At 56.1% G+C, this 23,759-nt stretch overlaps 11 protein-coding genes across 11 annotated transcripts; 5 read left to right on the top strand and 6 right to left on the bottom strand.

Moving 5' to 3' along the window:
• Window positions 1-172: 172 nt before the first annotated feature.
• On the bottom strand, window positions 173-999 carry HETIRDRAFT_407879 (uncharacterized protein). Its single transcript, XM_009544628.1, has 2 exons — window positions 937-999; window positions 173-872 (listed from the first exon to the last, which is right to left on the bottom strand). The coding sequence occupies exon 2, from the start codon at window positions 602-604 to the stop codon at window positions 224-226; it is 381 nt and encodes a 126-aa protein (XP_009542923.1). The 5' UTR covers window positions 605-872; window positions 937-999; the 3' UTR covers window positions 173-223.
• A 1,472-nt stretch (window positions 1,000-2,471) lies between these two features.
• Window positions 2,472-4,611, top strand: HETIRDRAFT_471495 (uncharacterized protein; the record flags this gene model as incomplete). Its single annotated transcript, XM_009544627.1, has 4 exons — window positions 2,472-3,003; window positions 3,069-4,042; window positions 4,097-4,432; window positions 4,496-4,611. The coding sequence occupies exons 1-4, from the start codon at window positions 2,726-2,728 to the stop codon at window positions 4,609-4,611; spliced, it is 1,704 nt and encodes a 567-aa protein (XP_009542922.1). The 5' UTR covers window positions 2,472-2,725.
• Window positions 4,612-4,956: 345 nt separating this feature from the next.
• On the top strand, window positions 4,957-5,475 carry HETIRDRAFT_248007 (uncharacterized protein; the record flags this gene model as incomplete). The annotated part of the gene is made up of 3 exons (XM_009544626.1): window positions 4,957-5,055; window positions 5,268-5,366; window positions 5,440-5,475. Coding segments are annotated over 3 exons (234 nt in total), but the record flags the coding sequence as incomplete, so codon positions are not given.
• A 46-nt stretch (window positions 5,476-5,521) lies between these two features.
• Window positions 5,522-7,315, bottom strand: HETIRDRAFT_407878 (uncharacterized protein). The gene is made up of 6 exons (XM_009544625.1): window positions 7,178-7,315; window positions 7,040-7,125; window positions 6,744-6,964; window positions 6,481-6,663; window positions 6,296-6,423; window positions 5,522-6,217 (listed from the first exon to the last, which is right to left on the bottom strand). Exons 1-6 carry the CDS (start codon window positions 7,248-7,250, stop codon window positions 5,685-5,687), a joined length of 1,224 nt encoding a protein of 407 aa, XP_009542920.1. The 5' UTR covers window positions 7,251-7,315; the 3' UTR covers window positions 5,522-5,684.
• Window positions 7,316-7,436: 121 nt separating this feature from the next.
• HETIRDRAFT_471488 (uncharacterized protein) lies at window positions 7,437-9,272 on the bottom strand. Its single transcript, XM_009544624.1, has 8 exons — window positions 9,152-9,272; window positions 8,922-9,099; window positions 8,837-8,862; window positions 8,729-8,782; window positions 8,628-8,663; window positions 7,844-8,577; window positions 7,643-7,765; window positions 7,437-7,580 (listed from the first exon to the last, which is right to left on the bottom strand). The coding sequence occupies exons 1-8, from the start codon at window positions 9,201-9,203 to the stop codon at window positions 7,548-7,550; spliced, it is 1,236 nt and encodes a 411-aa protein (XP_009542919.1). The 5' UTR covers window positions 9,204-9,272; the 3' UTR covers window positions 7,437-7,547.
• A 68-nt stretch (window positions 9,273-9,340) lies between these two features.
• HETIRDRAFT_60144 (uncharacterized protein) lies at window positions 9,341-10,223 on the top strand (the record flags this gene model as incomplete). The annotated part of the gene is made up of 2 exons (XM_009543534.1): window positions 9,341-9,552; window positions 9,630-10,223. 2 exons carry the CDS (start codon window positions 9,341-9,343, stop codon window positions 10,054-10,056), a joined length of 639 nt encoding a protein of 212 aa, XP_009541829.1. The 3' UTR covers window positions 10,057-10,223.
• A 1,449-nt stretch (window positions 10,224-11,672) lies between these two features.
• HETIRDRAFT_432621 (uncharacterized protein) lies at window positions 11,673-12,182 on the top strand (the record flags this gene model as incomplete). Its single annotated transcript, XM_009544623.1, has 1 exon — window positions 11,673-12,182. The coding sequence occupies one exon, from the start codon at window positions 11,673-11,675 to the stop codon at window positions 12,126-12,128; it is 456 nt and encodes a 151-aa protein (XP_009542918.1). The 3' UTR covers window positions 12,129-12,182.
• A 1,287-nt stretch (window positions 12,183-13,469) lies between these two features.
• Window positions 13,470-14,609, top strand: HETIRDRAFT_309538 (uncharacterized protein; the record flags this gene model as incomplete). The annotated part of the gene is made up of 5 exons (XM_009544622.1): window positions 13,470-13,516; window positions 13,573-13,999; window positions 14,056-14,229; window positions 14,275-14,452; window positions 14,530-14,609. 5 exons carry the CDS (start codon window positions 13,470-13,472, stop codon window positions 14,607-14,609), a joined length of 906 nt encoding a protein of 301 aa, XP_009542917.1.
• A 162-nt stretch (window positions 14,610-14,771) lies between these two features.
• On the bottom strand, window positions 14,772-17,912 carry HETIRDRAFT_145724 (H+/Ca2+ exchanger Vxc1-like protein). Its single transcript, XM_009544621.1, has 17 exons — window positions 17,653-17,912; window positions 17,474-17,594; window positions 17,388-17,413; window positions 17,280-17,337; window positions 17,183-17,231; window positions 17,111-17,120; window positions 17,030-17,051; window positions 16,773-16,972; window positions 16,589-16,701; window positions 16,492-16,535; window positions 16,357-16,436; window positions 16,210-16,299; window positions 16,099-16,145; window positions 15,962-16,048; window positions 15,864-15,896; window positions 15,773-15,807; window positions 14,772-15,698 (listed from the first exon to the last, which is right to left on the bottom strand). The coding sequence occupies exons 1-17, from the start codon at window positions 17,905-17,907 to the stop codon at window positions 15,682-15,684; spliced, it is 1,287 nt and encodes a 428-aa protein (XP_009542916.1). The 5' UTR covers window positions 17,908-17,912; the 3' UTR covers window positions 14,772-15,681.
• A 522-nt stretch (window positions 17,913-18,434) lies between these two features.
• Window positions 18,435-19,241, bottom strand: HETIRDRAFT_308843 (uncharacterized protein; the record flags this gene model as incomplete). The annotated part of the gene is made up of 3 exons (XM_009544620.1): window positions 18,435-18,827; window positions 18,906-18,935; window positions 19,053-19,241. The coding sequence occupies 3 exons, from the start codon at window positions 19,239-19,241 to the stop codon at window positions 18,435-18,437; spliced, it is 612 nt and encodes a 203-aa protein (XP_009542915.1).
• A 68-nt stretch (window positions 19,242-19,309) lies between these two features.
• HETIRDRAFT_471477 (uncharacterized protein) lies at window positions 19,310-23,050 on the bottom strand. The gene is made up of 18 exons (XM_009544619.1): window positions 22,993-23,050; window positions 22,766-22,943; window positions 22,556-22,712; window positions 22,384-22,487; window positions 22,203-22,332; window positions 22,008-22,147; window positions 21,680-21,934; window positions 21,568-21,626; window positions 21,354-21,513; window positions 21,154-21,297; window positions 20,875-21,098; window positions 20,726-20,812; window positions 20,490-20,661; window positions 20,195-20,421; window positions 20,052-20,131; window positions 19,914-19,986; window positions 19,767-19,832; window positions 19,310-19,694 (listed from the first exon to the last, which is right to left on the bottom strand). The coding sequence occupies exons 1-18, from the start codon at window positions 23,035-23,037 to the stop codon at window positions 19,554-19,556; spliced, it is 2,442 nt and encodes an 813-aa protein (XP_009542914.1). The 5' UTR covers window positions 23,038-23,050; the 3' UTR covers window positions 19,310-19,553.
• Window positions 23,051-23,759: the final 709 nt, after the last annotated feature.

Here is a 23,759-nt window from a genome sequence, read left to right as displayed (position 1 = left end):
AGTTTCGTCCGACGGCACTGGAGGCGGGACCCTCTCGGTGAGATTAGAGGTGATTGATCGCCTGCTCCAAGGTGAAGCGGACCGTTGGAGGTATGACAGCGCTCGCAAAGTACTCTAGAAACACCGTTCGCGATGGTCCGCCTCGAGTGAATCGGTACAGGAGATGTGGTATAGATGGAATTGCTTTTTTTGACAGTACGTACGACGTATACAGCGACCGAACTTATGTGCGGCACGCGCGAAGGCCTGCGAAGCGGGGGTGGTCGGCGAGGGCGGGCGTCGCGTCGAGGTGGGCCTGGATACGCTCCACAACGACCTTCTTGGTACCCTCGACCGGCAACCCCAGCGCGCTCGCGATGTCCCGCAGCTGCGCTTTGGCCTTCGTCCCGAGGCTCCCGCTGAACACCGTCGACGCGATCGCGCGCCGCGCGTCGCGGTCTCGGGCGGCGCCCCCTTTCTGCGCATCGTCTTCGAGGCCTTTGGCCACGGCGTTCCGTTCCGTTCCGCCTGCGCCCCAGCCGATGTGACGCGCGGCATTGGGTTGAAACGGCGTCCCCCCCGCGTGTGCGTCATTGCGTTGAGTCGGTGTTGGAGGATGGCACATTGCCGCTGCAGAAGGATCCCGCGGGCCTCCGCGGCGTCGCGCTGGATCGTCATCTCATGAAGCTGCCGCTCCAGCTCCCGCAGGAACTTTCGGAGGCGTTGGTTTTCGGCCCAGAGCTGTTCTCGGGTTCGTCGGAAGGGTGCACGTGATGGATGGGGTGAAAGAGGGAGCGAGAAGGCCGTTGGGGAAGGGGTGGACCGCGCGGACGTCGTGGAACGCGTGCGATGTTCCTCGCTGTTACCGTCGGACGCCGTTCCCCAGTGATGTCCTGTTCGTATCAGCGTAGATTAGGATGTTGATGTGGGATGAAAGAAAATAGACAAACGACGTACCAGCGCGCTCGCAGTCAGATTGCGACAGCGCAGCGTATAATCCCCGCCTGAGCGACGTCTCCACCCCAAGATCCATGCCCTCGTCGCGAGTCCCACCCTCCTCACCTTCTTCCTCGTCCTCCTCTGCGTATGCCCAGGAGCCTGCGCGCGCGCCCTCCGCGGTCATCGCTTCGTCCGCCTCTTCGAAAGGGCCTTTGTCGGTGTTCATGATGCCCATCAATGGACGCACACGATCCCGGACGCGCGCGCTGTCGTCGTCGTCGATAAGGCTGCTCGTGTCCTCGTCCGGGGCGGTCTTTGAGGACTCATCCATGTCCTCCGTGGGGTGGACGCCGACGGAGGGCACGGCAGGCGGATGTACGGGACGTGACAGATTGAGGGCCGTGCGAGAGGCCGACGCCTGTGCAGAGCTCGGGGCGACCGTCTAGTCAGGGTCTGGCGGGCAGCACGATGCCGAGAGCAGCAATGTACTCGTACGGTCGAATTGGCCCAAGCGCCTGCAGGTCTAGGCATCCGCGATTCCGCGCACAGACCCGTGCTTGTCCACCCTTCGCGTCCGCTCTCCCCGAAGCGGTGTACGTTGATATGTGCATACTGTATCGTGACGCAGGCGGCCATCGCGTGGACGGAAAGAGGTCTGTGTAGACTACGGCGACGCGACTGTATACATGTGCGGGTTGCTTTAATTCGCCGCTGAGATTGAACAGGATCGGACGACTTTGAGTCGTCGAAGTGTCGTCGACATGCACCGGCCTACACCATGGCATGCGCACTTCGATCTTCCAAGCTACTCCGCTGGGGTCACGTGTGGACGCGCGGGCTGCGATTCGGTGGAGCCGTTCGGTGGGAATGCCGCGCTCGCTTTCCAGTCGGATTATTGTGCACGAGGCGTCGCGTCCGAACTTCGAGGAAGGGCCCAACTGTTAGTCGATTATCTGTGAGGCGTCTGTGTCGTCGCATCGACGGGTGTGCGCCCACCTTCGTCGCTCGATGGCGTTCTCAGGCTCGCTCGAGTTCTTGCGCTGTAATTCAGTCGCGGAACGTCGCTCGGTGCATATATAGCCGGTTGTATCGCGACTCCCATGAGATGTACCTGTGCAGGCCCTGCGATTCGACGTATCTAGAGCGGCAGAAGGCACGTTCGTGATGGCCTGGCAGAGCCTAGCAGCGGACGCTAATACTGCAGTGGGCCCCCAAACGCGAAAAGCACCTTGCCTGCAGGGGTTCGGTTGCGTGAGGGGTCGCGTCATGGATGCTGATGCGCGCACGGGAGAGAGTGCGGCCGGAGTTTGTACGCGGCATGCCCGAGGGCAATAAGGAACACTGTAATATTAGTCGCGCGGCCAGGGTGGGAGGTGGAACGTGCCCGCCCCGAAAAGGGGTTGCCGAGAAGAGGCGGTCGTGCGGGTCGAGGATGATATCGTGCGATGATACCCAAAAGGGACGCGCGCCTTTCCCGAATGGGCCAAGGGCGACCGAGTACATAAACCCGCCTCCGCACCCTCAAACGCACCCCGCTCTTGACTTCATACCGCATCCCGCCCTTGAGTATAAGAGCCCCCCCCCCAGCTCCCTCGTCCTCTCCCCTCGCGTCCACCCCGTCGCACTTTTTTTAACAGTCGACCCCACCCCCTTGCATGTTCTCGAACCAGCTCGGGAGCGTACACAACCCCCACAGAGGATCGAAGCACACCGCCGCTCCTCCGCTCTTATCCCAGTGATTTCACCTTGCTCCTCGTCTTTACCAATCTACCTACCCTACACGCAAACCCCCCCCTCCTACCCAACCATGGCACCCAACACCTCCCCCTCCTCTGGAAACGCGACTCCCGACCCCTCCGTTTTCGAGGCCCCCTTGAACCTCCCTGTTCACCCAACCGCCGCCCGCCGCCCCGCGGACCTCATCTCCGTTCAGAGCCAGGCTACCGTCTACTCTCGCGAGTTCATCACCTCCAAGTTTGAGAACCGCGGTGCCGACGTCGTCGTCCAGCAGGATGGCCGCTACGTCATCCAGCCCACCGTCAAGCCCTTCGAGTTTAGGACCCAGCGCAAGGTCCCCAAGACTGGGTGTGTGCACAGCTTCTCTTATTTTACGCGGCTCTTCTGACCCGACCCTTTTTTTCTTTCTGTAGCCTGATGCTCGTCGGTATGGGCGGCAACAACGGCACGACCCTCATCGCCACCATCCTCGCGAACCGTCACAACATCGCCTGGCACAACAAGTCCACCGTCCAGCAGCCCAATTACATCGGCTCCCTCCTCCGCGCCAGCACCGTTCGTCTCGGGCTCGACGCCACCACCGGCAAAGACGTCCACGCCCCCCTGTGCGAGCTGCTGCCCATGGTCCACCCCAACGACCTCGTCGTCGGCGGCTGGGACATCTCCGGCGCGCGCCTCGACAAGGCCATGTCCCGCGCCGCCGTCCTCGAGTGGGATCTCCAGCGCCAGGTCGCCCCGTACATGAAGGACATGGGCGCCCCGCTCCCATCCATCTACTACCCGGACTACATCGCCGCCAACCAGGCCGAGCGCGCGGACAACGTCCTACCGGGCGAGGACAAGCAGGCCCACCTCGAGCACGTCCGCAGTGACATCCGCGAGTTCAAGGCCAAGCACGAGCTCGACCAGGTCATCGTCTTCTGGACCGCGAACACGGAGCGCTACAGCGACATCGTCCCCGGCGTGAACGACTCGGCAGACGCGATGCTCGCCGCGATCAAGTCCTCCCACGCGGAGGTCGCCCCGAGCACCGTCTTCGCCGTCGCCTCCATCCTCGAGGGCGTCCCCTTCATCAACGGCGCGCCGCAGAACACCTTCGTCCCCGGTGTCATCGCGCTCGCGGAGAAGCACGGCTCGTTCATCGGCGGCGACGACCTGAAGAGCGGGCAGACGAAGCTGAAGAGCGTGCTGGCCGAGTTCCTCGTGAACGCGGGCATCAAGCCGCTCAGCATCGCGAGCTACAACCACCTCGGGAACAACGACGGGTGGAACTTGAGCTCGGACAGGCAGTTCAAGAGCAAGGAGATCAGCAAGAGCAGCGTCGTGGACGACATGGTCGCCGCGAACAACTTGCTCTACAAGTCTGCTGCGGAGATGGCCGCCGAGGGTGGGTCGCCTGCGGCCATCAATGTTATGACATATGCTGACCTGGGCCATGTAGGCGGTGCTGTAGGGAAAGACGGGAAGCCCGTCAAGGGCGAGCACCCCGACCACGTCGTCGTCATCAAGTACGTGCCCGCCGTTGGCGACTCGAAGCGGGCGATCGACGAGTACTACTCTGAGATCATGGGCGGCGGCCGCTCGACGATCAACATCTTCAACGAGTGCGAGGACTCGCTGCTCGCGACGCCGCTCATCCTCGACCTGACGATCCTCGCCGAGCTGCTCACGCGCATCTCGTACCGCGACGTGTCGGCCGGCGCACCGGACTTCAAGCCGCTGTACCCCGTGCTGAGCCTGCTCTCGTACATGCTCAAGGCGCCGCTCGTGAAGCCTGGTGCGTGTCCCTCGTGTGACTCGCCTCTGTTGTGGATGTGTATCTGATTGTATGGACGCGCAGGCACGGACGTTGTCAACTCGCTCTCGCGCCAGCGCAACGCGCTCGAGACGTTCCTCAAGGCGTGCATCGGGCTGGAGGGCAGCAGCGACCTCCTGCTCGAGACGCGGATCTGGTGATCGGCGCTCGCGGTGCTGCGAAGTGTCGGTTCGACGAAGTGTTTCCCGGTGCCGTGCTGTGGTCTCAACACCCTGCCTGGGCGTCGTTAGAGTAGATAGATGTGTCCTCAAGCGATGGGCTCGTGGGGTTCTCAACAACCCTCCCTGTTGTCTCGTTCAATACCATTTTTCGTTTGAAATGCCTCTTTGAGACCAGCCGCGTGCAGATCGTGATCCGTCGCGCCACCGACGCGCCGCGGCTCGTCCCACGCAGGCTATTAGCACTCTATCAGCCTTACTAGCACTCGAGTCTCCTTCAGTCGCTTGTGTGCGGCGATGAGCAGCCTCCTCGCCCCCTCGCGCGCGATCTTCGACGCGAACCCGTACGAGGACCACCCGGGCCTCTCGCCCATCGAGGCCGACGTCCTCTGGGAATACGCGAAGCTGAGCCAGCATATCAAAGACGTGAGTCGTTTGCTGCACCGAGCGCCGTTGGACGCGCGCTGAACGTGGGACGCGCATCTCGCACGTCGTGCATCGCCGCTACCGTATCGTCGCCATCGTTGCCAATATCGATCTCGGGACGATGACGCCCCCGCACACCGCACGCCGCCCGCCCGCACGATGCACGCCTGCACGATGCAAACGCTCAACGCTGCACGCTACACGCACGCCAGCTGGTCGCGCAGACGCGCAGGCTGAGCGAGGCCCCGGACGAGTCGATGCTGAAGCGCCTCCGCGTGCTGGAGCGCAAGATGGGCCTGGTGCTGACCCTCGTGCGTCCCTCCCTTCCTATGATGGCGCTCGCGATGCTCATGCCGTATTCGCGCGCGCTCTCGCCCGACGCAGTTCAAGGCCTCCGTGTGGGGCGTCGTCAACGAGCAGTCGTACGCCGACATCCCGACGAGCCCCCAGAGCGACGCCGCGCGATGAAATGAGAGGCGCACGCTTCATATTGACTGCTGCCGTGCGCGCTTTGCATGTATTCCTAATACCGCCGCCCGACGCTCCGTTACGATACGTGTATCCACCCTATGTATTCTTCCCTCCTTCGCTCCACCTCACTCCACTCCACTTCACTTTTCTCCTCCTCTCTACGCGAGCCGCAACCCAGCCATCTTCCCGCCCAGCCCCCCAACGGCGCTCACGTTCCACACAACAAGCTTCCCATCGATCCCGCTCGTGCTCACGCGCCGCACCGCGCCCCGCGCGCCCTCGTACGCCCGCACGCTCGTGATCGTGTTCTGGTGCACCGTAAACAGCTCCGTGTCCGCCCCCGCCCCCGCCCCGCCGCTCGCGCCGCCCCCCGCGCCCTGCCCCATCCCGCGCGAGTCCGCATTGCGGAACGTGTTGAACGCCGCGCTGTTCAGCCGCCCGACGGGCGCCGCGCGCCCGCCGCCAGCGCCGCCGCCGGCGGACTTGGGCGCGCTCGTGTCGTCGAGCGAGCCGACGGCGCGCCAGCCTGCGCTCGCGCTCCCTGAGAAGAGCACGGGCTGGCAGTCGTGTCCCGCGGCGACGAGCGCGTCCTCGGCGGTCCAGGCGAGCGTGACGTACGGCAGGGAGTTGATCTTGATGGTGAAGACGGCGGGCCCGCCGGGGTAGACGATGGAGATCGTGCTGTCGTGGCCTGGGAGGGGTGGGGCGATCAGTCGGTCAGTGTGTGAGAGGCGCGATGTGCGATGCGTGATCTGAAGAGTGCGCTTACTGGCAAAGGCGAGGACGTCGCCGGAGGGCGAGAATCCAACGGCGTGAACCCAGCCGCCCGAGGGGCTCGTGTACTCCCCGCAGAGAGTGTTAAAGGGCAGCTTCTCGCCCCACACGGTGGGGGCCGGCCTGGATGAGGCATGATGCGTGATGAGCGAGCGCGGCAGCGGCGGGGGAGCAACGCACCTCTTGTCGACGTCCTTGATGTACGCGGAGAACACGCGCGCCTTCATGTCGGCGCTCCCGGCCGCGAGCAGCACGTTGTTGGGGTGCCAGTCGACGGAGAGCACCGTCGAGCGGATCGGCTTCTTGAGCTGGCGCGCGAGCCACCAGTCGTTCTCGGGGTCGAAGGAGCAGATCGCGATCGCGCTAGATCGTGCGGCGTCGTCTGAGCCTCCCCATCGGCAGGGGCGAAAGAGAAGGGAGAAGAGAAGGTTGGGGGGACGCACCGCGCGCCGCTGGCGACGGCGAACTTGTCTTCGAGCGGGCTCCAGCGGACGAACGTCGCGGCGCGGTTGATGCGCAGCATGACGAGCGTCGGCTTCCAGACCGAGCGGCCCGTCTGCGGGTCGGGGGACTGCTGCCACACGTACGCGTTGCGGTCCTGCGAGGCGGTCACGATGCGGTTGGAGTTGGGCGCCCAGTCGATCGAGGTGATGATCTTGTCGTGCTGGAGCAGAGGGCGGCGATGGCGGCGGTGAGCCATCGGCGCGCGCGGAGACGAGGTTGAGACGGGGGAACGCACCTCGGACAGGGTCTCTGTGGGAGTCCAGTCTGCGCCGCTGCGGGAGAATATCTGGAGGTCGTTGGAGTTGAGGCTGACGGCGACCTCTGCTCGAGAGGCGTGAGCGAGGCGGCGTGAGCAGCGGTGGGATGTACTGACGGCTGCGGTCGGCGTTGAAGGCGTGGCCTGTGATGGGCGTCTGGGTGATGTTGTATATTTCCGGGGCAGCCATGATGGTGAGTCTGTCGGTGCAGAGGACTTGCAGTCTACTACTGCGACGGATGTGGTGGTCGACGGTTGCGGGCAGGAGCAGCTACAATGCCATCATCGCTTTAGTACGTACTGCCGTAATCAGTTCAGGTCCGGCGTCGTCGCGAATCAACACACTGAAGGTGCCTAGTACCAGCACGCACACCCAGATCATCTTATTATCATATTAACAGACATTCTACGAGCGAAGACAGCAAAGCGTCAGTACATCTCTACACATGCGACCACCGCGTCCCCTCGGAGCCACTCCATTTCGAAATCAGTCATCAAACTTGAAGCTGTGAGTACCCATCTTCGAATATCAAAAATCAGAGACGGCGAGCCAAGCTGGTACAGCACAGGCCGACGACTCACCGTGATCTCGCCTCCCTTGTACGACCCCCTCTTCTTCTTGTTCTTCTCCTTCCTAAATCCGTCTCCACGCGTCACGATCAGATCCCGACTAGCCTTCGCGCCATAGTCGTCCATCGACGCATTCTGGCAATTCTCGACTCAGCCCACGGACATGCTTCGAGAGAAAGAGCGAAGAGAAGAGCAAGACCCGCGACGACGTACCCTCGACTCGAACGTATTGTCCTTCAATCGTTCGTCAGTAAACTGAACCTGGTCGACCTTGACGCGCTGGAACGGCGTGTTCGTCTTTCGCGGCGGCTTCCCATTCCCGTTCTTCCCGTTCTTGGTCTGGGGTTGCGGCGACTGACTCTCCGACGTGGTCGCAGTGGTCACGGCCGTCCCGTCCTCGGTAGTGCGCCGCTTTTTTGTGGCCCGCTCGCTGCGTTCCTCAATGACAGGCTCAGGCGACGCGCGCTTCGCCTTGGATTTCACGGCCTTCGAGGTCTTCAGCTTGGTCGTCGGCGCGGTCTCGTCGTCCGAATCTGAATCCGAAGAGGAGGACCCTGAAGAGGAGTCAGACTTGGGCTTTGACTTGGGCGTCGACTCGGGCTTTGTTTTAGCATCGGACTCAGACGAAGCGCTGTCGTCGCTGGAGCTCGAGCTCGACTCAGAGTCACTCGGTATTGGCTCAGCTTTGCTCCCCGCCACCTTTTTGGCGGAAGATTTCACCGGCTGGGCCTTCACCTTGGCCTTCGCACTGGCGTTCTCGGTCGAGCTTTCCTCATCGCTCGACTCTGCATCGCTCGTGCTCGATTCTTCGTTTGAAGAGAGCGTCGCGCTCGAGTCTCCGACAGCGGGCGCTTGTTTCTCGGAGGCATCTAGTTTGCTTGAGCTCTTAGACTTTTGAATGGGTTTGGCCTCTTCCATTTCCTCGTCGGAGTCAGAGTCTAGCTCGTCTGGAAGATCGAAATTATAGATGCACGCGCGCGGTCGAAGGTAGACTCACCAGATTCCGATGGGCTGGATCCCTCCTTAGCAGGCTCTGCATTCGGTAGCGAATGATGATCGTCAATTTACGGGTCGCATTGGCGCGAATGCAAGACTGACTTTCGGCCGCTTCATCTTTGTCGGAGTCGTCCGAGTCCGAGTCTTCTGAGGACGCTGAAGGGCTGTCAGTGAATAGACGTGTATGACGCGATAATCGACGCGACTCACGGTCAGACTCGGAGCTTGATGATTCGCTGGACGACGTTCAGTATGCAAGCAGCATCGCAGGAGACCCAAGGAGAGTCGGACGCACAAAGAGGCCACGATCGCCTTCAGCTTCTTCCACTCCTTGACTATTTCGTCCAACGAGAGACCATCGGACTCCGTTGCATCTTTGAGGACGACGACGTCCCTGGCAGACTTTTGGAGTGCCTTGGCGGCTTTTGAATGAGAGTGCTTCAGTAGGAAGGAGTGGATTAGGATGTAAGTGGCTAAGGCGGGGGCGCGTCAGACGTATATTGTCTCGGACTGGATCAAACTCGCCTGCCAAGCTTCCGTCCCCGCTCTCCGTGGTCTCTTGATCAGACTTGGACATGACGAGCAGCGCCAAACGCGAAGAAAGAAAAACAGAAAGAAGGAACCGGAGCAAGAGGCTCAAGAAAGTCCAAGACAAGGATGCGGGGCGCCAAACACGACCAAACGACAGCTAATCCGACTTACGCGCCAACGACGATGAGCTCAATCAAAGGCCTTCCGCAATCCCAATCTTCCTTCGACGGCGCACCCCTCAGGGTCGCCATCGTCCACGCGCGATGGAACAAATCCGTCATAGACGCGTTGGTCGCGGGCGCGGTCAAGAAGCTGAAAGCGCACGGCGTCAAAGACCATAACATCGTCGTCCAAACCGTCCCAGGCAGCTTCGAACTGCCCCTCGCATGCCAAAGGTATGTAGATCTTCCCGTCGCGTCTTCCTCTTCTGTGATTAACCGACGTGGACACCACGCTCGCGTTGTGCGCACAGAGTCATCGCGGGATCCCACGTACAAGCCGGCGCGACGGCGACGGATCTCCTCGGCGGCCTCGGCGGCCTGTCCATGACGTCCCTAGTTACGGGCGGGTCACGCTCCGGGACGCCTATACCGACGACGGCGAACATGCCGAACCAGCCCTTCGACGCGGTCATCGCGATCGGGGTGCTCATCAAGGGCTCGACGATGCACTTCGAGTACATCTGCGACAGCGTGTCGCACGCGCTCATGCGTGTGCAGCTCGATACAGGGGTCCCTGTCATCTTTGGCGTGCTGACGGCTCTCACGGACGATCAGGCGCTGGAGAGGGCGGGCCTTGGGAGGGGGGAGGACAAGGGTCATAATCACGGCGAGGACTGGGGGTCGGCTGCGGTGGAGATGGCATCAAATGCGAGAAGGTGGGGTGAGGGTAAGTTCTAACTCGGTGTAACGATGGAAGAGATGAAGGGGATGGACAATGGGTATAGGGAAGGATCGGCGAGTGAGTGTATGATTTGAACTAGTCCTTTCGGCGAACTGTATTCTATGGGGATGCTGTAGTGCTCAAGCTTTTATAGAGTCATGAACGCTGCGACGCCCTCGGCGACATTAAGGGCCGTCCGGCTCTCGTGTTGAGAATAGGTCGAATGTGGGCAAGCATAGGTGCTGATCGCTGAGCATCCGAGGACTAAAAATCGTCCCTTGCGACACCGACAGCAAACATTTTCCCTCTCCATTCTCTTGCACATCATACACGTTGTGCGCCTTTTTCGACTCGCCCCTCGGGTTCGCATCCTCCTCGCCGTCCGCATGCGCGGGGTGGTGGCGATGTCAAGCCTGACACGACTGGTGTGCCTGCGTCCTGATGAAGTTAGGGCACGTCCTTGACTTGCTTGATATCAAATTGCGCATGATATTCATTGGGCGTAGTTAAAACTGCGTGTTTGGCATGGGTCCTACTATTACCGGTGTTTTCAACACCGATGTTGGATGCCTCGGTCCACGAATGCCTATGAGAGTCGTCTTTGAGGATCTCTATTCTTTTCTTTTGTATTATGAGAAGGAGGATGCATGCAGAATCGAAATCGCAGGAGATAGGGCCAACGATTCTTCGTGCAATTCAAGTTCCTGGGATATTGCTGCTTCACACGGTGGGCCACTCGTGCATATTTTTCATGTGCTGTGGATGGCTGCTTTTGCAACGGAAGGTTTGATCCTACATGCCGCCATGGCTAGTAATTACCTGTAAGTACGTACAGATATTTGGATTGGGGCAACTGTGGGCGGCGAATACTATTGGACCCATCACTATCTTGCCATAGAAGAACCGGATCGGACCAATGACGACGGTGCGCTGTTGAGAAGCTGTGATCCTGCGCGGAAGAACAAAAGAAGCGGAAATTTTGGGATGAGCGCTGGGCTTGCTGATCAAACAACAGCTCGGGTGGCAAATAGATAACAAGGAACTCGGCCAGAAAAGCAACACACGTCTCCGGCAGTGACACATCCTCTTGCCGTGCGGCAAAACAGACATTATGGCTAAGCTTCTCAATCTTAGGAACAACCCGTAAACGAGATGGCACTGCCATGCATTCGAGGGGCAAACTGAGCAGACAACAGGATTGGCTCAAACAACCATCAGAAGACAAGGTGAGGCGATGGCAAACCCGAAGTATTCCAGAGAATGCATATTTGGTGGGACAGTGGGACCGTATATAAAGGCGAGGGGGTATGCCTACAACCTCATCAACATTGCCCACTCACTCACGGTGTCGAGCAATGCCTTGCCAAGATTGTATCTTTGTGTTCTCCTCCTATTGCGAAGAGCCCCTGGCGCGAAGTATTTGTGGTAAAGTATGCTTTACGCACTGCCGGAAAGCGTTGACTGACGAATGTCGGTTTCCTTGAAGATGTCGCCTCGGTTTCCGCCGATTTTCGAGCCAACGCGGCTCCACCGCCGTATGAGCATCATCGCCTACATGGTATCCAGGTAATTTAATCACCTACGATTCTGATATATCGAATGCGAGACTCACTCACCTGCGCAGAACGAGGCCATGCCTCCTCCGATCAATCCCGTCGGCGCATGCCCCTCTGCGCCCCCATCATCCGCCTCTCGACCGCCCTATCGAGCGGCCCACTTTGCGTTGACTGCAGGCTACCGAGGCGACGGTGGCCCCGCACCATTCCTTGGACGGCTTATCCCGGCTTTGCACCTCCCTGGACCTCCCCAGAAGGTCTTCAGCGGCTCCTCCCTGACGGGCGCGGCCGCTCACCAGAGGGTGGCGCGCCTGTCTATGTCTCAGGCGCCTCTATCCTCTCGCCAGTCGTCAACGGCGAATGTACCACAACCTGCGCCTGCGCCTAAGAAGCAATCACTCAGGATGGCCAAGGCAGTTACGGCGAGGAGGAGGTACGAGCAGCAGCGGGATGTCGCAAAGCATCGAGCGATCTTACCCAAGACTTCGGATTCACTGCCGCCGGATGGGAGCCAGGCGAGAAAGCCGAGATAGATTTCTACGCTCGTTCCACAGGGGGGAGTAACGCCCCCCGATAAGACTAACACCAGATCGATGACGTCCACCCACGAGGTGGAAACCTCAGTGGTGAAACAGCCCTCGAGGTTCTAGGTAGCCTAGTGGAGGGTCGTTCCCGCAGCCTGCGGAAGGCCAGGCCGGGCTTCAATAGCGCGAACCTGGCTTGGGCTCTAGGACCTGCTACGCCCGCGGCGCGGTGTACAGCCCAAAGGTGACCTACCGCGGTTATCCTGTCCACCCAAAGGTGACCCTGTGTGGTTGCCCGGATTCCAGGGGGGACAAGATGCGCGAACTCACAACCCTCGCCGCACAGGGCTCAGGCGGTCAGAGGAGTAGACGAGGGGTCAAGATCGACGACTGACTCCAGGGTGCGTGCCGTTTTATCTTGTTCACTTCAATCGTTTCGCACCCCTTTGTTTCCCGCGTCGTCATCCATCGAAGTCTCTACCTTTCTTTTGTCTTGCGCGGTGGCTCTCTTCTATCTCTTCGTTTCCCGGATCGATGCGGTTGTTGCAGACTTCGGACTGTTTGATGTGGAGCTGACACCTGCGTTTCCTGTAGTTCTCTCTCCTCCACCTCTCACAAGGCACCAGGGGTCTGCAGGTCAAGAGGAGTAACCGCCTATGGGTTCGCCTTGTCGCACCCACAATGAGTTTACCTAGGGGCCGCTTGCCTTCTGGACCGAATCATACCTGTTTACAAATCGCCCTGATGGCCTGTATACCGAAGCCATCGACGCTTATCCACACGAACCCGATCAGAGCTGAAGAGCCAAGGACCTAGAGGGAAATAATGTGTACAGGATGTCTTCGAAGTCTAAATAGTAACTTATTGCCATTCACATCGATAATTCGCCAGTCGTAGCGAGTAGAGACATTCGATTCACTATTGCCATTACCTCGGATAGTCATCATCAAGGTCTTGGAGCGGGCGCGGCGTGCCAGACGCGAGACATCTTCACCTTCATTTCAAGAGCAGTCACTAGACAAGTCGACAGAGTGTGTTCGAATGGAAGTGAAGCGAAATGGGCGAGTTGTGAGAGGTTGTGAGAGATTGTGAGAGGTTGTGAGAGGTTGTGAGATGTGTTGGGCAGTGTCGAGCGCGCAGCTTCGCCGCTCGCGTCGTGCGGCGCAAGCCGTGGACCGCGCGTTTCAACTTTGCATTCCGTACAAGACGACTTCGACTTGTCGAGACGCACTTACAGTCTGTGCCTCTATACAATCCGATGATGAAGAAAAAGGTATGTCTCAGAAGTATGCAAGGAGCGACGGATCCACAACATTACTGACAGAAAGGCCGCGACATAAGGTCCTCCTTATGGGAGCCTCGGGAAGTGGGAAGACCTCCATGCGCTCCCTCATCTTGTTCGCCTCTCGCCATCTCCATATCCTTCAACTTGTCCTTCTGACCCTGTTTCCAGCTCCAATAATCCCGCTTCCCTGACTTCTCGCCTCGGGGCCACCATCGACGTCGAGCAGAACCATGTCCGCTTTCTCGGCGACCTCATCCTCAATCTCTGGGACTGTGGTGGACAAGACGCCTTCATGGACATCTACCTCTCCACCCAGCGCTCGACCATCTTCCAGCACGTCGGTGTTCTCATTTACGTTTTCGAGGTCGAGAGCCGCGACATGGCCAAGGACCTCGTCTACTACCGCGACTGCCTCGACGCGCTGAAGAAGTACAGCCCGGACACGAGCGTCTTCCTCCTGTTCCACAAGATGGACCTCGTCAGTGGCGACCGAGTGGCCGTGCTTGACAGGAAGCGTCGTGAGCTCGAGCAAGAAAGTACCGGCGTCGCTGTTACCGTGTTCGGCACGAGCATCTATGACGAGAGTCTTTACAAGGTCCGTCCCCCTGCCCCGCCCCTAGACTCGCGCCGAACCGCGTGATCCCCTCTCAGGCCTGGTCCAGCATTGTGCACACCATCGTCCCCAACGCCGCCGTCCTCACGAGGCACCTCACCATGTTCGCCGAGATGTGTAACGCGACCGAGGTCATTCTCTTCGAGCGCACGACTTTCCTTGTCATTGCTACATCCACCTTTCCGGTCTCTGCGCCCCGCACATCCTCCTTAGTTCCTTCTCACTCGAATCCCGAGCCCGATCCAGACCAGCACAAGCTAAGCCCAACGCGGTACGAGCGCACATCTGAGCTCATCAAAGCCTTCAAGCACTCGTGCTCTCGCGTGCGTGAGGAGTTTCACTCGCTCGAGATGGAGCTGCCCGATTTCACCGCTGTGCTAGACGAGATGACAAAGAATACATACGTCCTCATTATCGTACATGACCCCACTATCGGTGCGTTCAAACCCTCTCGGTTTCCCTCGTGTGTTTCCTTTCAGTATCTGAGCCATCGTGCATGGTATGCTCCACAGAGACCGCCGCGCTAAAAATCAACATTCGCCTTGCACGACGGAAATTCGAGGAGCTGCAGAGCGACTCTATCGTCTTGTGATTCTTGGCTCTCAATGTGTTTACACTGCCCTGTGGTTCCTTGAGAACCCATCCTCTTATCATAGTTTCGATCCATATTGTATCTGTACCTTGTCATCACGGGGGGTATCCTAATTGTTGTTCCCTACAATCAACGCATCATCCACTCAAACCGGTGACACCTAATTATGCATGCCAGTCTGTACTGCATGTGCACATTACATCTCTTCAGCTCAGTTAGACCATCATTGAAGTGCAGCCCAACTGGAGCACAAAAGCAGAGTGGGATGTGTATATCGCAATAAACGAACTAATCAATAAAAAATCAAAAAATCAAAAAAGATACAACCAATCCACTAGGAGAATAGACAGGCAAGCAAGTCCATATCAGATGCGTGCCGCCCTACTGCCCAAGAAAACTGGTGTCGGTACACCCGTGCGACTTTCTCGGAAGAAAGAATAAGTGCCGGAATGACGGAGGGAAGATTTGAGAGAATCAGTAAGATAGGGTACAGCAAAGGGAAAGGGGTAGCGCGCGAGTAGGCCAAAGCGTGTGTACGTGTGAGGGTGAAACGCGGCCTGCACTAAGCAAGTATGTTACGGCAAGATGGGAAACTGAGAAAGGTGCGCGAAAGGAGCGGACGGAGTATGCTAAGCAATGACTTCGAATCAGAGATCAAAGATCAGGCCGTCAGGGTCAATGACAGAACGAAGCGACACAGGATCGGGGATGAAGCAAAGTAGAAACAAGAAAGAGGAAACATGGGTGACGCCAGGTACGAAGATATGATGCGATATGAACCTTACAGGGATGAATGGCGATGTGCTGTGATTGGGAACGTGACTAATCCCCAAACAGGAGCAATGTGCGGCAGAAAGGGGGGTAAGGAGCTCAAGACCAGCATCAGGAGAGCAGAACAATTGAGGCAAGAGCAGGTGAGCAGGGCGTGCGGTATATGCTGATGTACAGATCGGCGGTCAACAGAATATGATAGGTTTGCGATTTGCGATCACGGAGGATGTGTGTTGCGGATTTTCGGCGGTAAAAGAGGCGAGACACCGGCGCATGAACACACGGATTTGACTCTGTGTGCTCAGTCAGAGACCCAGACTGTGGGAAAAAAGACGGAAGGCGATGAGCGTGTGAGGCGGTATTAGTGAGCTGCGCGGGAGATGAGGACTTACACGCAAGGGCAATGACCAGGTACAGCGTGATCAGCCTGTGAGACCATGTCAGCATTGAAACTCAAATGAGCCATGAGCAAACGACGCTCACATAACGCCTTCCATGTAATTCGACCGACCGTCTCTGTTCCATGGTTGAGCGTTAGTATACAGATGCAACGAAAAAAAGGCCAAAAATCAACGACGCACTGGATGAGTAGGTTAACCAACATCACTGATACGAAGAACACCACAGTTTCGAAGTTTGCGAAGAACAAGCTCAGTTCATGGCCCGAGCTGCTATAGATCAACATCCGAACCAATGGGTGATGCGACAATGTACTCACATCCAGCCGATGATGACGAGCAATGGAACAACGAATGCGGCGATTTGCTAGAAGCGGATATGCGGTGCCGGTATTTGAGCATTGCATCAGGTGATGATAGCAAACACGTACAATGGAGCTGCCCACGCAGATTCCAATAGTCAGTTCCATTTTGTTCTTCATAGCCATCCATACCGATGTGACATGCTCTGCAGCGTTTGCCTAAGAGTAATTGTTAGTGCGCCTAAGTGACTTTGACTCGAGACCAGTAAAACGTACGACAATGGGCAGCAAAATGAGACCAATGAAAGGCTTGGGGATATGATATCTTTCGGCGGTTTCCTCAATCGAGGCTACCACTTTGATCGCAGATACATTATTTCGCCGCATGTCAGAAGATAAAACAAGACTGACGGAAATCCGCGACGAAGGATGTAATGACGGTAACGGTGAGCAGTCTTCAGCCCGCGTCAATGTAGTGCGTAAGGATGACGGCGAGGATTGGACTCACGATACAGCGGCAGAGAAAATGCTCATTTTGGGAGTCTCTTCCTCCTCCGGAATGATCTGACCTTCCTCATCCCTTGCAGGAAGCGCCACGAAAAGATCCGCATGCGTTTTCAGCTGATCGGCGAATATATCACGTTGTTCAATAAAAATCCGTGGAACATTTCTCAGATATGAAGGAAACTTACCTGGAAGAACAGATACGCGACGTAAACGCCGAGAAGCAGGAGCGCAGTGCCACGAGAGATGATGAGCAGTCCAGCCTGTCCTTTCTCATCCAGGTTGGAGAGAAGGGGGTCAGAGACGAGCGTGATGACTTCCGTTGGGTTACTGGGCACAGAGATCAAGGACGTGCGAGCGCTGTGATATGCCGCAGGGATGATCATAGCTACATTGTGAATTTGTTTATCACGGAAAGCAGAGCAAGAGGAAATTAAAAACATACTGATGCAAGCAAGGGTCATAAGCTATATACGAGCAGTGTAATTCAGAAGAATATGAAATACCAAGGAGGAGAACAACGTACAGATGCAGAACTGACATCACGAAGAAAATTGGATTCAGATATAAATTTACCGGATGAACGTGCGACGCTTACGCTTGGGCAGCAGTCACCTGGAAGGTGCTTTCACTGTGATATATACCCCCTACGAGATTTTTCAGGAACCAAGTTTATCTAGGCCGGAGAAACCTACCCGCAAGAAAGGAGCATCCCAAAACCAATAGAAGGTTAGATAGAATGGAACCCAGCAACTACGGGGCGGTCAAAACGATAAGGGGTGTTAAATGATTTAAACACATACCGAAGTTTGGACGATTTGAATCTGGCCTGTTGTCGAAACAGACGTCAGTGGCGAGATACGAATCCAGATGAGAGTGTGAAACCGACCTTGCAGCAAAGCACTTATTCCAACGATGATTTCTACAGCGTTCCCGAAGGTCGCGTTGAGTAGCCCGGCAAGCGTCTGGCCCAGCTTAAGTGACATCTGTTCTGTGGCTTCGCCAAGCAGCTACGAAAGGAAAGTGAGGAGCGCGATCCAGCCGATATGACATGAAAAATGACAGCACCTTCGCAAGCGGCACGATAGCAATGAAACTGAACGAGAAGCACAGGGCAGCGTCCCAGTTGAGAAAGTGGGCCAAGGTAGACAGGGGGATGAAGACCAGGAGTAAATTCAACCAGGAGCCAAAGATGAACCATTTGAGGGAGGCGAGCCAGGATGGCTCCCCCTCAGCCTTGACGAGCGCGACAATACGCTGTGAAAACGAATGATGGCCGCCATGGCCATTCGCAAGTAGGGGGGTTGTTTCTGAAGCAGGCATGGAAGGGAAAACGGAGAGAAAGATGGATTGAATTTTGAACTGTGCAGATAAGTTATGTATTCTAGCTATGACGTTTCGGGGGTCTCCTTCCTTGGCGTCGTGGCAGTGTCCTGGTGCCCCCTAACACTGCCACCTACTCCTGTTATGTGTTCATCGCTCAAGAGCGCCTAGGGCATTGGCAAACCTCGTCTCTGCATAGCTCTGCATACACATCCATTGTCCTTCACTTTCCATCTTGCGAATCTCACCAGATATCATATCAGCGACCTTCCCGCTGGTATCTCGTTGGCTTATGCAAGCCTGAAAGAGCCTGTCTCAAGCGCCTTCAACGGCGCCCGTATAGCCATGCCCCAGGATACTCGAAACTGTCACAGAGGCAATGCAACCACCAGACTGCTCCGGGTAGTACAGGAATATTACCAAAACACAAGCGTGTCTATTAATTCTATCTGTCCATTGAACATTCCCCCGACCGATGACCTCTTCTGTACTGTGCATCTCACAGTATTCATTGCGTCGTCCCCGATTTACTCGTCGGCATTTGCCTGCACCAAATCCATATCCCCTTCCGCCAAAAGATGCGTAATGTCCCCGTACTGCACTACGACCCCCGGCCCGACCCTCCCCACCTCCACGATTGCGACTGCCGTGTTCATGCACTTGCCGATAAACACCCCCTTCGCGACCACAGCCCTCTTTGTCTCGACTAGCCCGCGCACGAGATGTCCGATCAACCCGCCGTGGCTGACGGTCAGTACATTCAACGCGCTGTCGCCGCCCGCTGCCGCTGCGTGCTTCACGATGGTTTCGTCCCACCATCCGAGCGCCCGAGCGGTCATCTTTTCCGCTGGCTCGACGGACGACTGGCCGGCCGCTTTCTGCCGCGCGCTGTACGTTAGGCCCTGCAGCTCCCCAAGGAACTGCATGCATCAAAACCCAAAGCCCGACCGGCTAGCAATTCAGTGTCCACGGCGCGAATATGAAGCCGGGTTACTGACCCGCTCCCTAAGTTCCCTCGTTGTCTGCAGCTGTGTATTCGGGTGATCGCTGAGGATGATTTCTGCCGTCTTGAGGCGAACGTTCCCATGACGGCGTGAGCCCCTCTCCTGCAGTGCAAATCAAGGTTGCAATCAGCCCTCACTTACTTTAGCTGCTCTAGTCAGATCGCTCGAAAAAGCCAAGTCGAATGGCACCGCCTGCAGTGCCTTCCCGACTCGCCGAGCCTGTTCTAGTCCGTCTGCGTTGAGCCGGGTATCGAGGTGTCCTTGAATGATTGAATTCCTGTTCTCCTCCGTCTCTCCATGTCGAACAATGTAGACGCGGACTAGTGGCATGATGATTTGCGTCAGTCAGTACAAAGTATGCTATCGATATGAAGATCTCCTCGTAAGATCGGACCGTGTACTATTGAAGGTCCGTGAACACCAGTATATATTGAACCTTAATCCCAAACCCTGCTGTTACCGTCTACAAAAGTTACTGTAAAACCATCGAGCGATACATGTTTGGATATTGTTACATGTATGGATATCGTCAACACCCTCATCCTAATCTTCACCGTGTGGACCCCACAATACATGTTCTATGAGCGATCGCATAACGATAACGTATGCGCATGAGCGGCGAAACGAGGCCGAGAGCCGAGCTTACAACAGCGCAAGGACCTCCCCTGCTACTGCCTTGATCCGCTCCTCCGAGAAAACAGCAGGAAGTGCGCTGACAGTGTTCTTGAGCTCGCTTGCCTGTACGGCTTCGAGAGGATACACCTGGGTTTGTGCGGCGTAGAGCTAAGGATGACATGATATCAATGTCTGTCATGGGTGCTGATCAAGTGGCCTCAAGAACCGGAGGGCGCATACCATATTTCCCAGACCGACCAGGCTGCGATATACAGCCTCTCCATCGATCCGCTCCAGGCGCAAGGTCTATGACACGGTGCAATAATTAATATTCTCAAAAAGTGTCCAAGAGAGTAGAAGTGACGCAAGTTACAGGCAAGCACGCACTTGGTCAGTCAGCCGGAGATGTGTTCTTCGAAGCGTCGGGTCCACACGCCCCTGTAATGCAATGCAGGAGAAGCTGTGCGCGAAGATAGTTAATAGCCATATCGGTAAATCAGGCTTCGAACAGAGGGAAGACGTTACTTGAACAGAATAGTGGCAAGCGCAACGCGCTGGGTCTTGGTCAATACTTCGTACGACGCATGGCTCAGAGCCTCGAAGATCTAGGCGTTCTCCAGAATTAGCACCTCTCATGAGAATCCCTTAGATAGGAAAGCGCTTATTACATTTGTCACATGAGTGCTATCTCCCACGGATGCTTTGTCCTGGAACGCATTTGCCAGTGTGCGCAGAAAGAGGAGAATATTGATCTCCTTAGTCTTGGATAAAGGCGTCGACCAATCCTCGATCCAACCGGAGGCCTTAAACAAGGCATTGAAAAACGTTGTTCTAGTTTCATCGCTTCCGACCAACTTCGGACAATATCCGCTGAGTAAACGAGCCAGGTCGAGTACTATCAGAGAATCAAAAGCCAAATAGAAATGAGAACATTCTAAAAAGCGCGAACGTTGGCACACTCACCTGGGAACAACTGAGCTGTTGGCCATCGATCGAGGACCTGAGAGATAGTGTCGACATCGGAGCGCGTAAGCGTGACTTCGGGTGTGGTTCCCGCAGCAGCGTGCGAGAGGTAAGCAAATGTTTGTTCTATGCAGCTATTCTCTTCAGGATAGAGAGCTAAAGATGATGTCGACTACGATATGATGAGGATAGCTGAGCATAAGGTGAGAAGTGAAACGTGAAACGTGCAGACGCACGATCTCATGCCGTAGAGCTTCGTCAAATTGGTATAGCTTTCCCTGCATAGCAGCCACATTTGCTTGCTTGAAAGAGAGGACTTTCGACTGACAAGGGGTGAGTACGACATCGACTTCCGCGGGACACAAAAGTTGTAGGGAGCGCTCACCACGGGAATGATGGACTTTGATGGCGAAGCAGAGAACGAGGGCTGAGATGGGGGAGTATTCACGTATCTTGAGGCACCAGTAAATGGATCCCCTGAAGAGGGCGCCGAGGACGGCGCGGAGGGCGTCGCATTGCCGATATAGCGCGAAGCACCAGTGTAGGGATCCGAATACGTAGAAGCAGCGGGTTGAGCCGATGGCCCAGAGCCCCTATAACGCGATGCGCCTGAATGACTCAGACACACGAGAAGAGTAAGTAACATTATGCTGGACGAACGAACCGGTATATGGATCTACAAACTCCTCGCTTGACCCCAGATTTACCCCCGATGTATTCTTCTCGATGAATTGCACAACTTGATCAACATAGGTCGTTGGTAGGTCGTTGCTTTCCAAAAAGCGTTGGGCTGCCACATATGGATTTTCTGGAGCTAGCGGTCACAAAAATGTCTGCAAAAGCATCAACTATACTAGAACGTACCATTTGCGTTGTAAGGTAGCTTGAGTGGAGGAACACCATCTTGTATGTCGACATCGAATACGTAATCATATTCTTTGCCTTCGTGGAGTTGTTTTCGACCGGATCCTACTGCATCAACAACCTCGCCGATCTTTTGCCAGTTGCGGCTTGCGGCATCCCACTAGAACGTAAACTGTTGGAAGGGGCTAGAGCTTGTTGCCCGCACGCGACATACCTGATGAGCTTCGACAATGGCGCCGTTTCTTACCATTTTGACCTCTCCGGGTTTCTTGCCTTGAGAGTGAGAGGTGAGAGGTATGGAACGCATGGAAGAGGAAGGTACAGACCTGGTTCAGACAAGGCTTCTGTCCCCAGCAAGTCTGATTTCTTGACATCGCCTACTTGTTGCGATGGAAGGGCCTGACTCGCGACTTGGTCGTCAAATGCCTTGAGATCCTCGGTGGAAGCCCAGCGTTCTTTGGATTCGCTAAAGATACGGACCACGCCGTCGCTGCTTCCTGTGACAATGTCGCCATTGGGCATTGCTGACACTGACCATACCGAGATAGCCGGGTGAACGATTGTCTGTGCGCATTCGCCATCTGATTCAAGTCAACCATCGAACACTGCATGTCAGCTGGACGCCAGAACGCTGTCAGCAAGGAAGAAACTCACCACGCCACACACGAACAGAGCGATCCTCGCCGCCGGAGACGAGATCTCCACTGGGGAGGACGGCCAGGCTATACACAAAGGATGTATGCGCCGACAGGGAATGAACAATGTCACCTTCTAATGTCCATATGCAGATCTCACTGTGATACCGCGTAAGCTCAAGGATCCTAAGTATCTTTAACGAGCACAACTAGCCTGTCATTGGAAGCTGAGGCGAAACCTATGTCAGTCACCAATGCGATGCTGCGTACAGCATCTTTGTGGCCATGATACGTTCTTAGGCATTTGTGCTGCTGCCATAGCTTAATGGTTTTGTCGGCCGAGCCTGAGACGGGAGAGTTGTGTAAATAGAACGTAAGTCGGTCATGCTACGTACCGGTCAAATACTGATCATCATCGACAACTAGAACGGCCCACACTGACTGTGTGTGCCCAGACAAGTCATAGGCCAACTGAAAGCTTTTCCAGACCTTGGCGGTTCTTTTGGGGGATTGTGTAACTCATTGTGCGAACGTGAGAGGGAGATGAAGCCTCGCGGAGTAACATACCTATCCCATGACCCAGATATAATTCTCCCATCTACGCTTGCATGCAAGGCACACACATTATCTGTATGGCCGAGCAGGGAATACTTGGGCTCTTCACTGTTCCCCTCAAGGGCCCAGACATTGATTATAGCATCCTGGCCGCCAGTGACAACAAATCCTTTTTTTCTTATTCAATGCCATGTATCAGGCGAGAATGATGAAGCCGTTCACCGTGCGGGGCTTCTGCGGTCGGTGGTAGGTGAGTCACTGAATTGACGAACCGTTCTCCTGCACGGAAAACGGATGCGGGTGAGAACGAGTGTGCTGGGTCTCTAATCCATGCGATCGCAGTGGAATCGCGTGAAGCTGAGAGGACAAGATTGTCTGTTGGGGATGCAACAGCTCGGACCTGGAAAGTCAGTGAGATCATGGTCGAAGATAGGCTGTAATCTACACACGTCAGACTTGTGAGATGAGAGTGTCGCCGACAACTTGAACGGCATGAGGAGAACTGATGAAGATTTGGAGCAGATGAGTGTTGCGAAGAGAAAGGAAACAAGACAGTTCCAGTGGAGTTGTGCGCGGGTTCGAAAGCCGGTGGCGGCGCAAGCCTAGAACCTTCGACATTGCGCGGGACATAGATCCAAGTAGGCGCGTCGCGTGTCCTCACACGCCTTTTCAACAGGCTTCTCCTTCGTCTCACACCCCAGTCTCGAGCCATTCCTCCATAGTATCCCCCCCTTTTCTTTGTCTGAGTTTCTCTTCTTCTTTGTCTGCCCTTCTGACGGAGTAGCATCTTAGACGCTCGCCTCGGGAGCTTTGTCACGCTATGATCATTCGTGGTGCCAATGCTCGGCTTCTCACCATCTGCGAGGTTCGAGAACATTGAGTGTTGGAGAAGGTGATGGACACAACCCTTGGCTTAAACCATCTTGGTGCTTGCTCGGGAATAACGGATGCTTTTTGCCGAAGTATTCTAAGTACATAACCCTCTTCCTGTAGTCTCGATGATACCCTATTGCAATGGAAACGCGCCATCAATGAACTTCGGATGATTCACAGCTACAGCAATGTACCAGTACGCAGATCGCAGCTTTTCGTTCTTGCGTAGAGAAAGAGGGCTGTCTGAGGCTACCCTAAAAGTTGCTGATTCTTAAAGCCGATCGCATGGCCGGCCCTAAAGACAACCGCCAATGTCACGACAATTTTCCTATCTACTACTCTT

Source organism: Heterobasidion irregulare, assembly GCF_000320585.1.
Source record: "Heterobasidion irregulare TC 32-1 unplaced genomic scaffold scaffold_02, whole genome shotgun sequence".
Taxonomy (NCBI): domain Eukaryota; kingdom Fungi; phylum Basidiomycota; class Agaricomycetes; order Russulales; family Bondarzewiaceae; genus Heterobasidion; species Heterobasidion irregulare.
This window is presented reverse-complemented; position numbering and strand designations above follow the sequence as displayed.

Coding starts and splice junctions, on each gene's coding strand:
- HETIRDRAFT_407879 (XM_009544628.1), bottom strand. CDS start 604: ATGTGCCATCCTCCAACACCGACTCAACGCAATGACGCACACGCGGGG.
- HETIRDRAFT_407878 (XM_009544625.1), bottom strand. CDS start 7,250: ATGGCTGCCCCGGAAATATACAACATCACCCAGACGCCCATCACAGGC. Junction 6,664..6,743: donor GCCGTCGCCAGCGGCGCGCG/GTGCGTCCCCCC, acceptor CGCACGATCTAG/CGCGATCGCGATCTGCTCCT. Junction 6,218..6,295: donor CGACGTCCTCGCCTTTGCCA/GTAAGCGCACTC, acceptor CACCCCTCCCAG/GCCACGACAGCACGATCTCC.
- HETIRDRAFT_471488 (XM_009544624.1), bottom strand. CDS start 9,203: ATGTCCAAGTCTGATCAAGAGACCACGGAGAGCGGGGACGGAAGCTTG. Junction 8,664..8,728: donor CAAAGATGAAGCGGCCGAAA/GTCAGTCTTGCA, acceptor TACCGAATGCAG/AGCCTGCTAAGGAGGGATCC. Junction 7,581..7,642: donor ACAAGGGAGGCGAGATCACG/GTGAGTCGTCGG, acceptor TGATATTCGAAG/ATGGGTACTCACAGCTTCAA.
- HETIRDRAFT_145724 (XM_009544621.1), bottom strand. CDS start 17,907: ATGCCTGCTTCAGAAACAACCCCCCTACTTGCGAATGGCCATGGCGGC. Junction 16,536..16,588: donor ATTTTCTCTGCCGCTGTATC/GTGAGTCCAATC, acceptor CGCGGGCTGAAG/ACTGCTCACCGTTACCGTCA. Junction 15,897..15,961: donor TTGGTTAACCTACTCATCCA/GTGCGTCGTTGA, acceptor ACCATGGAACAG/AGACGGTCGGTCGAATTACA.
- HETIRDRAFT_471477 (XM_009544619.1), bottom strand. CDS start 23,037: ATGCCGTTCAAGTTGTCGGCGACACTCTCATCTCACAAGTCTGAC. Junction 22,488..22,555: donor ATATCTGGGTCATGGGATAG/GTATGTTACTCC, acceptor ATCCCCCAAAAG/AACCGCCAAGGTCTGGAAAA. Junction 19,833..19,913: donor ATCTCCGGCTGACTGACCAA/GTGCGTGCTTGC, acceptor ACCGTGTCATAG/ACCTTGCGCCTGGAGCGGAT.